Source organism: Equus przewalskii, chromosome 3, assembly GCF_037783145.1.
Source record: "Equus przewalskii isolate Varuska chromosome 3, EquPr2, whole genome shotgun sequence".
Taxonomy (NCBI): Eukaryota; Metazoa; Chordata; class Mammalia; order Perissodactyla; family Equidae; genus Equus; species Equus przewalskii.
In genome coordinates, this window is record NC_091833.1 from 59,973,997 (window position 1) to 59,991,313 (window position 17,317).

General features: G+C 37.1%; 2 protein-coding genes across 7 annotated transcripts in view; one reads left to right on the top strand and one right to left on the bottom strand.

Moving 5' to 3' along the window:
• The window catches only part of ART3 (ADP-ribosyltransferase 3 (inactive)), a 118,724-nt gene that overhangs the window by 94,480 nt on the left and 6,927 nt on the right, over window positions 1–17,317 (bottom strand). The window lies entirely within an intron of this gene.
• Window positions 6,221–8,775, top strand: CXCL10 (C-X-C motif chemokine ligand 10). Its single transcript, XM_008537195.2, has 4 exons — window positions 6,221–6,512; window positions 7,028–7,154; window positions 7,379–7,468; window positions 7,930–8,775. Exons 1-4 carry the CDS (start codon window positions 6,452–6,454, stop codon window positions 7,964–7,966), a joined length of 315 nt encoding a protein of 104 aa, XP_008535417.1. The 5' UTR covers window positions 6,221–6,451; the 3' UTR covers window positions 7,967–8,775.

Sequence of the window (17,317 nt, forward strand, 5' to 3'; positions counted from 1 at the left end):
AAATAAATAAAAGTCCACGTGTATATGCAGGGTTGTGTATACACTCAGAAAAGACCTGAGAAGGCCCTGATCTATCATCTCAAGCTGACCTTGAGGTTCTGCAAAAACACAAAGTGAAGGCTAAGGCACAACTGTAAATCTCTTGCCGGAGCACTGAGGCATACCACAACACATACACAGAGCCCCTCAGTAAAGGCTAGGAAACTTACTGGTTCAAGAAATTTAGGGAAATCTTAGTCCAATCATTAGCTGATGATTAAGCTAACTGAAGGAAGACTGCAGTGGCTATACATAATAAATAATAAAGACATTACAGAATTACTTCAGGAAACAAATAGCAACAGCAAATCCTGAGGAGGGGAGAAACCTAATTTCTAGAGTTGCCATATTATATTACTTAAAATATCCAATTTCAACAAAAAATTTACAAAACATGCAAAGAAATAAAAAAGTATGGCTCAAACATATTTAAAAAGCAATCAACAGAAAGTGTCCCTGAGGAAGCCCAGAACTTCTTCATTGGACTTACTAGACAAAGACTTTAGATCAGCTATTACAAATATGTTCAAAGAACTAAAGGAAACCATGTCTAAAGAATTAAAAGAAAGCATGAGAACAACATCTCACTAGAGTATATCACTAAAAGAAATTATAAAAAAGAACCTCTGACTTTGAAAAGTATAATAACCAAAACGAAAAATTCACTAGAAGGATTCAACAGCAGATATGAACCGGCAAAAGAAAGAATCAGCAAACCTGAAGATAAGTTAATTCAAATTATTCAATCTGAGGAACAGAAGAAAAAAAAGGAACAAAGCCTCAGAGATGTATGAAACATCAAGTGTACCAATATATGTATAATGGGAAGAGGGAGGAGCAGAGAGAAAGGGGTAGAAGGAATATTTGAAGAAATAATGGCCAAAATCTTTCGAAATTTGATGAAAACCATTAATCCGCACATTTAGGGAACGCAACAAACTCCAGAGATCCACACCTAGACACGACATAGTCAAATCCTCAAAAGACAAAGAAAGAATCTTCAAAGCAGCAAGATAAAAGTGACTCATCAAGTACAAGGAGTGTCAATGAGATTAAAAACTAAGTTCTCAACAAAAACTACAGAGGCCAGAAAGCAGTGGCGTGACACATTCAAAGTACTAAAAGAAAAAGACTGTCACCAAGAATTTTATATCCTGCAAAACAATCCTTCAAAATGCAGATGACTGTTGCACAATTCTGTGAATCTACTAAAAACCAATGAACTGTATACTTTAAAAGGGTGAATTATGTGGCACGTAAATTATATCTCAATAAAGCTGTTATACTAAAAAAAAGGAGAAATCAAAATATTACAGATAAACAAAAACTCACTGAAAGAATCTGTCACCAGCAGACCTGCTCTACAAGAAAGATTAAAGGAACTCCTTCAGATTTAAAGGAAAGAATACTAGATAGTAACTCAAATCCACAAAAAGCCATGAGGCTCAGTAAAGAGAACTACATAGGTAAATATGAAGATGATATAATTTTATCTTCTCTGATTTAAAAGACAACTGTAAAAAGCAATAATTATAAAACTGTACTGATGAGCTTACAACGTATAAAGATTTACCTTATATGACAAGAGCACAAACGAGAAGAAAGAAACAGAGTTATATTGGAGCCAAGTTTTTTTGTACTATTGAAATTCAATGGGCATTAAAGTAAACTATACTGTTTTAAGTTAAGAATTATAATCCCTAGGAAATCATTAAGAAAATAACCCCAAACATATATAGTAAAACATACGACAAAGATTCCAATCATATGAAATGTCCAGAATAGGCACATCCATAAAGAGAGAAAGTAAATTATGGTTATCTAGGGCTGGCTAGGGTGGGAGGTTGGAAGGTGATGGCTAAAGGATGTGGAGTTTCTTTTTAGGGTGACGAAAATGTTTTAAATTTATTTTGGTGATGGCTGCACAACTCTTTGAATATACTAAAAGTCACAAAACTGTACACTATAAATGGGTTAATTGTATATATGTAAATTATATCTCAATAAAACTTTAAAAAAAACAAGAAAATTAAAGTGATATACTAGAAAATATCTATCATAAAAGGTGACAGTAACAGAGGAACAGAGAAGCCAAAAAGACAAGATATATAGAAAACAAGTAGCAAAATGGCAGATGTAAGTCCCACCTTATTGTTAACTACATTAAATATAAATGGACTAAACACGCCAATCAAAAGTCAGGAAAAAAACATGAAAACATGATCCAACTGCACACTTTTTACAAGAGACATAATTTAGATTAAAAGTTACAAATAGGTTAAAAGTTAAAGAACAGGAAAAAATACATCATGCTAACAGTAACCAAAAGAGAGCTGGAGTAGCGATATTAATAGACCAGATAAAAATTGTTAGTAGAACAAAGAAGGACATTTTAAAATGATTAAGCAAGCCAGAACAGTTAAAAACAAGAATATGAGAAAAATTTTAGAAGGCATCTATATTTCTGATAAAAAAACAGTTCAACAGGCTGATGTATAAAACCTAAGGGTTGTGTAGTTGCAGAAATACAAGATGCTGAATAAGATCTATTTGCGATATTTTAAAGATTGCAATAAAATCCGTCTCTTAAAATAAACTCAAATTTACATATTTTACATAATTAGAATACAAATTTAAGAATTTAGGAAGAAATAAATGTCTTTTTCCCCCAGTCACAAAAATTCCAGGATACACAATGCTTGACATACTCTAAAATGAATCCAACTGTACATGATCTGATTTAAGCAAGAAAACTACCTTTTAAAAAGATACTATAAGTGAATAAATGTGTATCTATGTGATTGTTTACTGGCTAACACATGTGTATATCTTAATACATATGTGTTTAACATAGATATAACACAGCATTTTTCACCTCAGTATGAAATTCAGTGTAAGATAGATCCATCATGAACTTTTTCTAGATGTTTAGTTACCAAGGCACCAAAATAACCTCAAAAGATGGCTTCAGCCAGTTAAGACAGATAGCCTGGAAATCAGAAATACAAATCAAGAGCAATGTTCTCTCTGCAGAGGCAGCATAACAAAGTTGTTAAGAACACAGACTTTACAGCTAGAGTTACTTGGTTAAATGAGCCATTATTTAAGGATTAAATGAGTCAATATTCATAAAGCACTTCAAACAATGCCTGAGGGCACAGAGTTATGTAATGTTTACTAAAAAAATCAATTCAATAAGAAATATTTTATCATTAATAACAGATATTTAGTCCACTTATCTGCCTCAACTCTCCTCTTTACTTTGCTATATAGACAGCATCTTAGGTGAGAACTTAGATACTAACAGAAGTAAAATTATCGCCATGTAACTTTTTTATTGTTTAATGTTGAACTGTTCAGAGCCTCTTCCATCCATGATGTCAGACAATTCCCTGAAAATTTTTGACGTTTTTACTCACAGTCTAATTTTTGTTCTGCACAAACAGCTATGGGAGGGCCTCTTCATGTCACTGTCTCTCTCACACTGTCTCTCAGAGGCCTTTCCCTCATCAGAAGAAAACCTCTCTGCTGGATCAAAGTCTTATGGGTTCTATCAGTCCCTGCCTCATTTCCCTTCCTTTTGTCTTTCCAGTTTCCTACAGCTAAGTCCACTGACTTACCCACTTGAAAGCTTAGCTCTGTTCCAGTTGCTGGAACAGACTGACCTGGTACTTGGCACTCCAGCAACTTCTGCCTGCCCCAAGGCAGAAATTGCCTCTGTTCTGATGACAGAGTTCCTGCTTTTGACGTTCCAAGTCATGTGCGCACAGTTTGCAGACAGAGGCTTTTATCTTGGCCTCTATGCCAAGTCTTAGGCCAGCACCTGCCAGGTACATTAGCCTAATCCTAATGGGAAGCCTTGCCTTTCCCTGGCCTATCCCCACATTGCTGCAGCCTAGTTGACTATGAAAAGACCTCCCGGATATTTCCCAAGGTTCCAAGTATCACCTGCATCAGATTTCCCATTCCAGGGTGATGCCTTCATTTGGAACAGTATTTCATCTTGGGGTCTCTGTTGCCAATCGTTTGCAAAGAACACAACCAGACTATCATATCCTCTGGCTACTGCTAAACTTCCACTGTCAGGCCCAACATGTGTTACAATATATTGGTGTCACCTGCTCCCTACTGATGATATCTGCTGTGAATAATCAGTCAAGTACTACCGAATGCTAGGATAAAAACACAGGTTTTGCCCCATTTGTCATCCAGCTGAAATTGTGCTAATTTCAGTTACCACTGTTACCAGTTCAACAGCTAACAGTTTTCTCCTTTGCTTTGCATTTGACAGTCTCTTTTACAGCTGCATCCATCTTAAATCAACCTCTCTATTTCCATCCTATTCTCCCAAGGTCGGTCTTTATTCACGCCCCTCTTTTATATATTTATCTCCTCAAAAAACATCCCTTGTTTTCCTTTGTTTTTTTGCAATAACCCTATCATAGCCATGAATCTTTTTCTTACTCCATTCTATATTATCTTATGATGTTTTCATTCAGGGACTGACTGCAATACATAAAACCTGTTTACTAACATACCAGAAATCAGTTATCCAAACGAGTAGTGTTTTCCCTAGAAATGATTATGTTGGAGGCTATTCACTTATTCTAATGTTATGAATAACCAAAGCATTTCTGGAATTCTTTGAAACATGCCAGTCCTGTATCTCTGATCTTGTCTAAGAAGACCAAAGCTATTACTTTACAGCATTTGATCAAAGGGCAATGCCCAGCTAAATTATTTCTTCCAAAAATTAGATTTATCTACAAAGGATGAAAAACTGCTATTACTGAGGAATTTTTAAACATTATTTAGCCTCTGAAAATAATTACCAAAGTTTAAAATAAATGTTGAGAAAAAGCATCACAGTTAGTGTGCTATTGTGATTGATTTATAAGAAACATGTATTTGGTCACTCAGATAACCAAAATACAATTCTCATATATATATGGATCTTTGTCTACAGTTCCCACCTACAGCTCCCAGAACTCTTGGAATTTTCTAAGTGGTGAGAGTGATGAAGGTGTTTTGTTTATGTCAATGAAGGTGACTTGTGGACACCACCCAAGGGTGGGGACTGGTTGCCAGGAAAACCAGCCATGTAATCAGAGGACTGGAACTTTCAGTCCCACCCCCTGATTTCCAGGGAGGGGAGGGAAGCTTGAAGTTAAATCAATTGCCAATGGCTTACTCAATTATGACAAAGTAATGAAGCCTGCATAAAAACCCAAAATGATAGCTCACTGCCCTCTTTTTGAGAGAGCTTCCATTGGGGGGACCAGAACGTTTCCACATGCCACCATGCTGGGCCCCAGGTGCTGCAAGGACAGAAGCTCCTTTGTCCAGACCTCACCCTATGTATCTCTTCATCTGGCTGTTGATTTGTACCCTTTAATATCCTTGGTAATAAATCAGTAACCTAGTGAGTAAACAGGTTTTCCTAAGCCGTCCTAGCAAATTAATTGAACCCAAGGAGTGGGTCCTGGGAACCTCTGATTTACAGCCAGTCAGTCAGAAGTACAGGTAACAACCCGGACTTGCAACTGGGATCTGAAGTGGAGGGTGATGTTGTGGGACTGCACCTCTTACCTGTGGAATCTGATTCTATCTCTGGGTAGATAGCGTCACAACAGAGTTGAGTTCTCAGACACCCTGTTGGCATCCAAAAACTGCTTGTTGGTGTGGAGAAGCCTCCACATACACACCTGGAATTGGGTCCAGGAACCTTTGCCATTAGACCAAATGGATGGCAGTCTGTGTGTGACTTAACACAACTACCTAATCTCTAAGATATTCTCCCATATATAAACTGAAGATAACTATCCTATCTTCTTACAGGGCTATTGTAGGAATAAAGTGAGAAAGTATACGACATCTCTGAAACCCATAAAGTGAATAAATGTAAGACATTCCTTTTCATGCCTTACTGCTGCAAATTAAAATATATTCAAAACACAATATTAAGCTATACTTATTTTGAAACTGTATTTAGGCCTTTGACTTCAGGATTACGTTGACATTTTTATTTTGCAGGAGGTGAAAGATAAGAATCAAAGTTCCATTTTAAAAAAATACTCCTATATGCAATAAAGTTCTCTTTTTCAAGAAACAGTTCATGTTTTGGAAAGTGAAACCTAACTCATTCACTGAAAAAAAGGGATGCAGGGAAATTCCATAACTCAGAAGCCACAATAATACAAATACTACCTTCGATTCTGCAACTGGGACTTCCCCAAGGAAGAGACATAGCAGATTTTGCTGAGTCACCTGTAATGTTATCCAATCAGAGTTAGAGAGGGAAAGCGCCTTTGCAAATAAATACTGCATTCTAGCCCCACGTTTTCTGAGACACTGCTCAACTGCTTAGATATCCTGAGCCTACTACTGCAGAGGAACCTCCAGTTGCAGCACCATGAATCAAAGTGCTGTTCTTATACTCTGCCTTATCTTTCTGACTCTGAGTGGAACTCAAGGTAAGGAATATTAAGGATATTTAATTTGTAAGGTCAGAAGTAGGACTGGGTATAAATTCTATAAATACGGAAATAATGTATTTGAAAAAGTTTTACAGCCTGCCTATAAATGAAGGGTAAATGAGCAAAGATTCCTTCTGCCCACAGAGTTTATAGTCAGAGAAGCAAGTGGAATAAAAGAGGAGGAGAGTGGAAGCAGAAGAGGGAGTACAGAGAAAATGTGAGGGAATGAGGAGAAGATGGCACAGACTCCTCCTTAGTTAACTCAGCTTAATTAACCATATGAACCGTGCTCAGGGATATGATCTTACAATCATAATGTTGTAATTCCATTCTTTCAAATAATCAACTAATCATTCAGAGCTGCATTATAATGGGATCACTCCTTCTCAGATTAAGTGATTATGTGATGACACAGGGATACAGTTTCTGCTAAGTACTACACAACCCACATTAAATGTCTGAAATAAAAACTGCACTAACCTCTCCTGCTGTAATTGCCTCTTTTCCCACAGGAATACCTCTCTCTAGAACTGCACGCTGTACCTGCATTAACATTAGTGATCGACCTATTCCTCCAAGGTCCTTAGAAAAACTTGAAATGATTCCTGCAAGTCAATCTTGTCAACGTGTTGAGATCATGTGAGTAAAATCCCATCTGATCACCTCCCTAGTTGTAATGGTATAGTAAATATGTGACGATGACCACAAATCGGTAAGGGGTTTGTGATGATTCTAAGACTTCTATATAGCAAAGAGAAACATCTAGGGTGAAACTTAAATATCTGACTTAAAAACTCTATATTCCATCTGTTGTACTATTACAACATTGTTTTAAATATTTTCACTCCTATTTACTGCTATAGTGCCACAATGAAAAAGAATGGGGAGAAAAGATGTCTGAATCCAGAGTCCAAGACCGTCAAGAATTTACTGAAAGCAATTAGCAAGCAAAGGTAGGTCTGCTGTTGCTTATATAAGAACTGCTCTTTAAGAAACATCAATCTTGGGAAGTTAGAAATATTTGCATCGGGCTTTCCTGTGGGATCCTTGGCTTAAAAGTGTGTTACCACCATGCTGTCCTCTAACCGTATTTATTTATATACTGAGGTGCCATCTTGTGCGGTATCAAAAGTTACCCTGATTTACCTGTCTAGAAGTATTTAATAGGTTACTTCAACCTTGAGGCAGAGCTATAACTATCCAAGCAAAGCTGCCAAATTTCCCCCATGCCTTTCCTGGCCTTAAAAAAGCAACCCCTGTAATCCACAATGATTGCGTAGCAGTAGAAAAGCTCTCCACACACTGCACCTGAGGACTTAGAGTTATCTATGAACTCAGTGTGTTCCAAGCAGAACTGAGACTGAAGCCAGAGTTGAGAGGGTCACACTTTTACACCCGCTTTCTCTTCTTACAGGTCTAAAAGATCTCCTCGAACACTGAGAGAAGTATAATTACGGTACTACTGATACGGATGGCCCAAGAGAGGCCGCCTCTGCCATCATTTCCCTGCATACAGTATATGTCAAGCCCTAATTGTCCCCGGATTGCAGTTCTCCTAAGATGACCAACCAGTCACCTAATTAGCTGCTACTACTCCTGCAGGGAGGTGGATGGTTCATCATCCTGAGCTGTTCAGTAGTAACTCTGCCTTGGCACTATACTATAAGCTATGCTGAGGTGCTACATTCTTAGTAAATGTGCCAAGACCTAGTCCTGCTACTGACACTTTCCTCGCCTTGCCTATACTCTAAAGGTTCTCAACGGATCTTTCCACCTCTGGGCTTATCAGAGTTCTCAGATCTCAAATAACTAAAAGGTACGCAATCAAAGCAATAATACAATCTGCTTTTTTAAGAAAGATCTTCACTCCATGGACTTCTACTGCCATCCCCCCAAGGAGCCCATATTCTTCCAATGGTTATATACACAAAATTCCAAATACATAGAAGAAGCTAGAAATGTTGGAAATGTGTGAAAACAGTATTATTTAATGGAAAGCTATACAAAATAGAAGTCTTAGATGTACATATTTCTTACATTGTTTTCAGTGTTTATGGAATAACTTACGTGATTAAGTACTACACATGAATGACCAATAGGAGAAAATTTTTGAAATCTAGATATATGTTCTGCATGATATGTAAGACAAAATATGCTGGATGTTTTTCAAAATAGAAATAATGTGCTCTCCCAGAAATATTAAGAAAAGATTGTTTAACTGCTGAGAGACAAAAAAAGTAATAAAGTAATTATATCAAGATGAAGTGTGTGATGGGTCATTTGATTGGAACATTTATTTCATAAGAAGCTTAAGTTGGAGAATCCATAGCCTAGAGAAGACGATGGGATGGGGAGAGGACAAATGAGTTTGAAAATTATCATATTCCTTCCAAATGTAGTCTCCTTAAAGGCCCATCATACAAGATTCCTTTAGGACCCATATGGCATAAAAGAGTTTGGCTTGAGCTTCAGACCCTTGTAGCCAACTTTCTATGAGACATCTCCATCTGGATATCCCATAGGAACATCAAACTCCAAAATCCCTTAACTTAATTCCCCTCTCCCTACAGCGATTTCTCCTCATCTATTCTAACAGTTCCCCAAACCAGAAACCTGGGAGTAATTCTATACTTCTCCCTCACCTCCCATACCCAACTAGTCACTAAAAAGATATTTGCAACGCATTTAGTTGGCAAATTATTAGTATCTAGAATATATATAGAAATCCTGAAAAATAAAAAGGAAAAGATAAACAACTAGTTGAAAAACAGGAAACAGGAAGTGAACAAGAATTTCACAGAAGAAAAATGCACAAGCCCTTAACATATTAAAAGATGTTCAACCTCATTAGTAATCAGGGATATGTACATCCAAATCATTATGGGATACCATTTCACAACACCAGACTGGCAAAAAAATTTTAAGTTGGATAATATCAAGTATTAGGAAGGATAAAGAGCAATGAGGAATACCCTTCCACTGCTGGTCAAACAGAAAATAGCTATGGCTACTTTGGAAAACAGTTTGGTATTATAAAACTTAACATGTGCACACTCTATGTCCTAGTAATTCTACTACTATGTATATGCCACAGATAAATTCTTGCATAGGACAAGTATGAGGGAATGTTATAGCAACACTGTTTAAAATAGCAGAACTCTGGACAGAATCCAAATATCCATAAGTAGAATGAATAAGTAAATTAAAGTATGTTAACTCAATAGAATATTATACAGGAATAATAATAAATGGAAAGGAATGGAAGGAAAATAAATGAAGTACAACTATACACATCAACATGGATGAATCTCAAAAATAATCTTGCACAAAAGAAGCATGTCACAGAAACGTACATGCAGCATGATTCCATTTACTATAAAGTTTTAAAACATGCAAACAATATTGTATTTAGGAGCAAAGACATATATGATAAAAACAACAACAACAAAGGAATGATTTCCATAAAACTCAGGATGGTGATTACTTCAGGAGGTGAGAAGGGAACGCAATCAGGGAGGGGCACACAGGGGCTTCTGGACTTTGGTAAAGTTCTATTTTTAGCCTAGATAGTGGGTACCTAAGAATTTGTTCTTTAATCTGTACATACACATTTTAATTTTTTTGAATACATGCTTTACTTTACATTAAACAGGCAAAATGAACTAGCAAAGAAACAAAGAACTCCAGAATATTACAAATTGTGAGATGTCTTCATGAATATCAAGCAACTTCACAAAGCAAAACTAAAGAATAACAAAGCTATCACTGGGGAGGTTAATATACTGCATGGTGACTATAATCAACCATACTGTATTGCATATTTGAAAGTTGCTAAGAGAGCATATCTTAAAAGATCTCATCACGGGACCGGCCCGGTGGCATAGCATTAAGTGCATATGTTCCAACTTGGCAGCCCAAGGTTCACCAGTTCAGATCCCAAGCCATGCTGTGGTAGGCATCCTACATATAAAGTTGAGGAATGTGGGCAGGGACGTTAGCTCAGGGCCAGTTTTCCTCAGCAAAAAGAGGAGGATTGGCGGCAGATGTTAGCTCAGGGCTAATCTTCCTCAAAAAAAAAGATCTCATCACAAGAAAAAAAACATCCAACTATGTATGGTGACTGACGTTAACTAGCTTATTTTGGTGATCACTTTGCACTATATACAAATACGAAATCATTATTTTGTACACCCGAAACTAACATAATGTTATATGTCAATTATACCTCAATGGGAGAAACTGGAAAAAAATAAATAAAAATCTAATCAATACCAAAACAAAAGGAGAGAAAGTGCTATCCGCATTCTGGTATATGACAAAGAAATACAGTATATGACCATTACTATGGGGGCTTTAGACTGCATCACAGCAAAACTGGAAGTTGCATTATTTCTCCTTCTTGTCCTCATTTTCTTTTTCTTCCTGACCCGCTAAATCTGTATAAAGGGTCACTTATCTTATTCTTAACTGACTGTCAACTAATTTTCAATAAAGTGTTAACCAATAAAGATTTAAAATGCTCTCTGTCAAAAGCAGGCCATTCATTTAACATTTATTTATGCCCATCATATACCAGGTTATAAAAAAGGCCTATGCAGTGTGCTTATAATTTACTATTGGTGACAGAGATAAAGGTAAATAAATTTAAACTGAAAAAACTCCAAATGTGTAAAGAAAATAGAGAAAATCAGGGAAGTCTTTCCTGGGAAAGTAACAGTGATCTGGAATGTGAAAGATGCATATCTATCTGATAGGTGATAAACAGAATCTGACAGAAGAGGAAAAGTGAATTCCAGTAGAGGAAAGAGCATGTACAAATACACAGGTGTGAGACAGCACAGTGTGTTTAATCTGGAAGAACGTAAGTATAAAGTTAGAGGTATAAATATTGAGAAATGATGCTGGAGAGACAGAAATTAGATTATGAAAGCCTTTCTATGTATGCTAAGTATGCCATCACCATTAATACATATTTACAAACTATATATGTATTATAAAACATACACAAAAAATAATGTATAAGATTGCTAGACTATGCTATAGTAACAAAGCTCCCAAAATATTAAAGACCTAATACAATGAAAGTTTACTTCTTGCTCCACAAAATTCCATGCAGGTTGGCAAGGCCTCTATGTTAACTCAGGAACACAGTCTCTCTCTGTCTCAATTGAGGGTTACCATGACAGGAAAGAGAAGGATGGAAATGGCATACTGGCTCTTAAATGCTGCAGTCCACATTACCTTGTCTGTAACAAGCTATTGCCTTATTTAATTGCAATGAGGGATAGAAAATATAAGAGAAAGTATACTTGTCTCTGCCACAAATAAAGAAATTTCTAAGTAAGATTTTAAAAAATTATAAGCCAGAAAATAAGGCTCATGCAGAAATCTAGCTCAGAAAAAGAAATCTAGACAGATATTTATAAGAACAAAAGTCTACCTTCTTAGGGAAGTTAGATCAGAGGTGAAGAATAATTCTCTCTCTGGATAGAAGGTCTACACTGTTTGATGTAAATAAAATTTGATGTACACAGTGAACAAATGGACACATATACTGTGGTATGGTCACGTTACAAACCTCAAAGGGAGAATCTCTTTTTCTGAGAAAATCTATGGCCCACGATGATCAAAATGTTGCAACATGGGCTGGTGCCATGGTCTAGTGGTTAAATTCAGCACACTCCACTTCAGCAGCCCAGGTTCAGTTCCCAGGCACGGATCTAGACCACTCATCAGCAGCCATGCTGTGGCAGTGACTCACGTACAAAATAGAGGAACACTGGCACAGATGTTAGCTCAGGGAGAATCTTCCTCAGCAAAAAACAGAAAGAAAAAAAATGTTGCTGCTTGATTTAAGAACATTGGCCTCCTACAAAGAAGAGAACAGGGAAAGGGAAAAATGATTGTAATTTTGTCTTTCAATTTTCTTTGCCAGACCATACTTAGTTAATTCACTGTTCCACATTTACACCTTGATAATTGCCTAAAACTGTTCTCCCTCCATTCAAGAGCTGGCTGAGAAGCTCAACAGGGCAGTAAGAACATGCAGTAACTACTCTGGTCATTCTGAACAAGTCATTAAAGCCTGCCTGGGCCTGCTTTCTTACCTATAAAAGAGGAGAAATAGCAATCATCCAGAAATGTTGCTAAGATAAATAACTGTCAAGAGTTAATTAAAATACTATTTCTAGGTGACTGTAGATGATTTTGTTTGTTTTTCTTTATTTTCCAAAATTTCTACAAAGAACATTTTTACTGTTTATATTCAGAAGGAAAAAATTTTAAACAAATGGAAACCAATTTTCAAAGACACTAAATTCTAAGTGTCAACCTTAAAGGGCTAGGATTTATGTTCTCGGCAACCTTCATGAAATGACTCATCTCTGAGAAAGATTCAAACTGAAAATAGAGTCATATACATACCAGAATTTCTTTCTCCTTGCTAGGCTATAACTTAATGGCTTGTGTTAAAAATCATTCAACTATTACTGGATATATTTCAGGTTATCAGATAATAGTGTGTTAGTCATTATTAGTCTCCCTGCTTACCAAACTCTTGTCTGCTACCACTTATTCTCTACACAACAGCCAGAACAATGCTTTTTGTGTGTGTGAGGAAAATTTACCCTGAGCTAACATCTGTTGCCAATCCTCTTTTTTTGCGTGAGGAAGATTAGCCCTGAGCTAACATTTGCGCCAATCTTCGTCTACTTTTTACATCTGGGATGCCTCCAGAGCATGGCTGATGAGTGGAGCAGGTCTGCACCCGGGATCTGAACCTGTGAACCTGGGCAAATGAAACGGAGGGCACAGAACTTTAACCACTTGGCCACGGGGCCAGTTCCCAGCAATACTTTTAAAACGCAAATGAGATTATGATTCTTCCCTGTTCTCACCCTTCCAATAGCATCCCATCACACTTTACATGAAATCCAAAATCCTTTATCATAATCCATAAAGCTCTACAGAACTCTCCCACCTCATTCCTACCACTCTCACCGTCCACCTTTCTACTCCAGCCACACTGGCCTTCTTTTTCTCCTCAAGCACAGCAAACGTATTCCCATCATTTCCAAAGCTCACTCCTTCACTTTATTCAGGCCTCTGCTTAATTATCACCTTCTAGGAGAAGGCTTTCCTCACCAATCTACTGAAAATAGCACCATTTCTATCACTCTCAATCTCTTTACCCTCCTTTAATTTATAGCCTTTATCATTATCTCTAAATATATTATACATTTATTTATCTATTTCTCTTGCCCCACAAATTTCTTCAAGAGCAGGGACTACACCTGTCTTATTTACTACTGTATCCTTGGTCTAGGTACACTGTAATGCTCACTAAATACTTGTTGACTGAATGAATAAATGAGATACTGCCATATGCCGTAGGTAGAATCCTTTAGGACAGGACAACTTTCCAAAAACTTTAGATAGTTCTTAAACCTTAGGAGAAAATAAACTTGGAAATAAAGAGCAGCTTACTGAAAAGTTTTGTTAAATCACCAGATAGGCACAGAAGAACGATGACCTCTCATTACAATCTCCATTATGTGTACTGGCAAACTGCTTACCAGACTATGAGAGCCCCTACGTGGGAAGAGAATTAAGGTTTTAAGCAGGGGCGTAGATGACTTTCAAAAAGAAAAATGTTTCAAAACTACGTTTAATGCTTTAATAGCAGCAACAGATGTTGAGGAGGGGAAACCCATATCCCTAATGGTTTCATTCTAAGAGACACTTCTTTCAAAATAGAAAATAACTTGTCTTATTTTCACTTGTGATAGAGACAAGCATGTTGTTTACATATTATGCAACATTTTCCCAGGACACTCAAATCTAATTACAGCCAGAATAGCACGGCCATCTCATTTCCTAGGCTCAGATGAGAGAGAAACTCCCTCAGTTAATTTTAGAATGGGTGAGGGGGAGAAAAGAAAAAGGAGAAGTTGAAAATGTTCAACAACAATCTGAGTTTAAGGAGAGTTTAGAGTCTCTGCAATGCCATCATTCCCAGAGCAGAAGATTTTTATCTTGGGATGTATGATTTTTTAAGACTAAATTTCTCTAAAATTATAAGCAAAATGTATAAATGTACACATATCCTTAGCTTTTACCAGATTCTCAGAGTTCTATAACCTCCAAATAGTTAAAAATCCTGACTGTGTCCTAATTCATCATAGACCTTAAACAGACCATATCAGTTTGCAAAGCATTCACTTCGGGCCATAGGGACACCAATATATAAACCTCACGTCTGGGTAGTCTTACACGCACATGACACTAGAAATACTTGGCTGGTTTGGAAGAAACCTGGGTTGACCTCAAAGATCTGGGCCCTAGGAGACATAAATGGTTCTTATTTCCAAGTTATTCCTAAAATTTCCAAGACTATCTGGACTATCTTATTAACTATAATAATATACATTTTTTTTTTTTTTACCTCTAGAGGCACAATCTTATTCTTTTGTTAGAAACTAAACACTTCCTTCAAATTATTATATGAGACGAAGGGGAAAGATTCCTGGAATATTCTCAATTCAATCAAATTCAACTTAAATATTTACTGTGGACCTACTATCTTCAAGATCCAATGGGGCAAAGACATTTAAGACATGGTACCTGACCTCAAACTTATTATAATCCAGCTGAGGAGACAAAACACATATATAAACCAAATGTCACTAACAACAAAAGGTAGAAAAGGAAATACTAATATTCAGCTAAGTGGTATTTGTAAGTAATGCTGATCAAAAAAGAAATCTATTGCATTCGAAGCAATAGACGTCTTAGATACAGCTAGTAAAAATATAATGTGTTAAATCAGGGGAACATTAAATACCACTAAAACACTATAGAGATATAAAACAAGGTAAATTTTTTAAAGATAAAATTAAAGAATGTGGGGCCAGCCTGGTGGCGCAGCGGTTTAGTTCGCACGTTCTGCTTCTCGGCGGCCTGGGGTTCGCCGGTTCGGATCCCAGGTGTGGACATGGCACTGCTTGGCAAAAGCCATGCTGTGGTAGGCATCGCACGTATAAAGTAGAGCAAGATGGGCATGGATGTTAGCTCAGGGCCAGTCTTCCTCAGCAAAAAGAGGAGGGTTGGCAGTGGTTAGCTCAGGGCTGATCTTCCCCACTCTCCCCCCGCCAAAAAAAATTAAAGAATGCTTATATTCTTGCGATCATAAGAGCAAGATGAACAGAGATCAAAGTTGTAATTTGACTAAATTGAATAAAGGGTAAAAATGAGACTAAACCATGAATGTGCCACTCTAAATTGCGTAGGTAATAGGACATCTCATCTTGTTAATGATGTTTTATTAAGAAAAGCTCATGCAGTAATGAAGTCAACCATAAGTAGCAGACTAGCTACTACAGTCTAGTCAACCATGATATGTGGTCTAGCTGGCTCCACCTCAGAAGCAGTTCTAAGTGGTCAGCCCTATAGTCAACTGGTTAAGGTCACGTGCTCTGCTTCAGCAGCCCAGGGTTTCACTGGTTCAGATCCTGGAAGCAGACCTAGCACTGCTCATCAAGCCATCCTGAGGCGGCATCCCACATAGCAGAACTAGAAAGACCTACAACTAGAATATACAACTACGTACTCCGGGGCTTTGGGGAGAAGAAGAAAAAAAAAGATTGGCAATAGATGTTACCTCACGGCCAATCTTTAGGGGGGAAAAAATAGTAGTTCTGAGGAGGAGTTTGGAAGGCTTCTGTATAATGAACAAGCATAATCCTGTTAAAAGATAAACTGATGCACACTGAAATTTTTCAAGAGTTTATGTGAGCATACGTCAATTCAAATTGGGCAGCATCAAACCAAAGGCGGTTAGGAATGCTCCACTGACAGGAGCTAGGGGAGGGGTTTTTATAGAGAAGATATAGAAGCAAAGCAAGGAAATTAGTTGATCGGCTACAGCTTAAGCAGTTGCCTTATTCCAGAAAGCCTAGTTGGCTGTTCGCGATTGATTGTTCTTAAGTCTCATTTTCTCAGATTGAAGTGCATTGACTCTGGCTTAGGTTTTGGTTGATTTGCATAGACTACCAGGGCATTAGAGCCACCTCAATCTAACGGCCTGGTTGTTTAATTACTTTATAACTCATAAAAGAATCTTCCATTACAGTTATAAGGAATTATACTAACTATATAAGCTAATGAATTTAGGTCTTACGGAGGAGTCGTATCTCCTAATAACTGGTAATCTGTATAAATAAATGAAATGCATGTGGATCCACAGTGTCTCATCTATTCTTGCTGATGCTCCTCGTTACCCAGAAGGAAGGCTAAGAGTAGTAGGGTAAAAGAGTCAACATTATAAATGCTAAAATAAGGGTAAGAGTTATTTAGGAAAGGGAGAGAGGACCTAGGGCTGTGGCGTGTTCAGGGAAGATTTGACAAAGGAAACAATGTTTGAAGAAATTGTTTGCTCCAAATAATTTAAGTGAAATTCTTACTGAAGAGCATGCAGAAGTTCAGGTTGGCCAGAGAACAAGAATCACAGAATTGGCACTGCAGACATAGACCATCCATATACATGTAAGGACCTCTGTAAATAGCTCAACATACCTCTGGGACTAAGTAAAACAATTATTTAGCTTGGAAAGAAAGAATGAATTGTGATACAAAATACCAGAAACATTAAAATCCCAAGTGACAGATCCTCAGATACTGAAGTATCCTATATGTCTTTGGAATATAAAAACAAAAACTAATTAAATTAGAATTACACATTTTTTAGAAAACACAAGTATAAGTAATAGCATCATGTCTACATCTAGCTAAATCACTCAAAATAA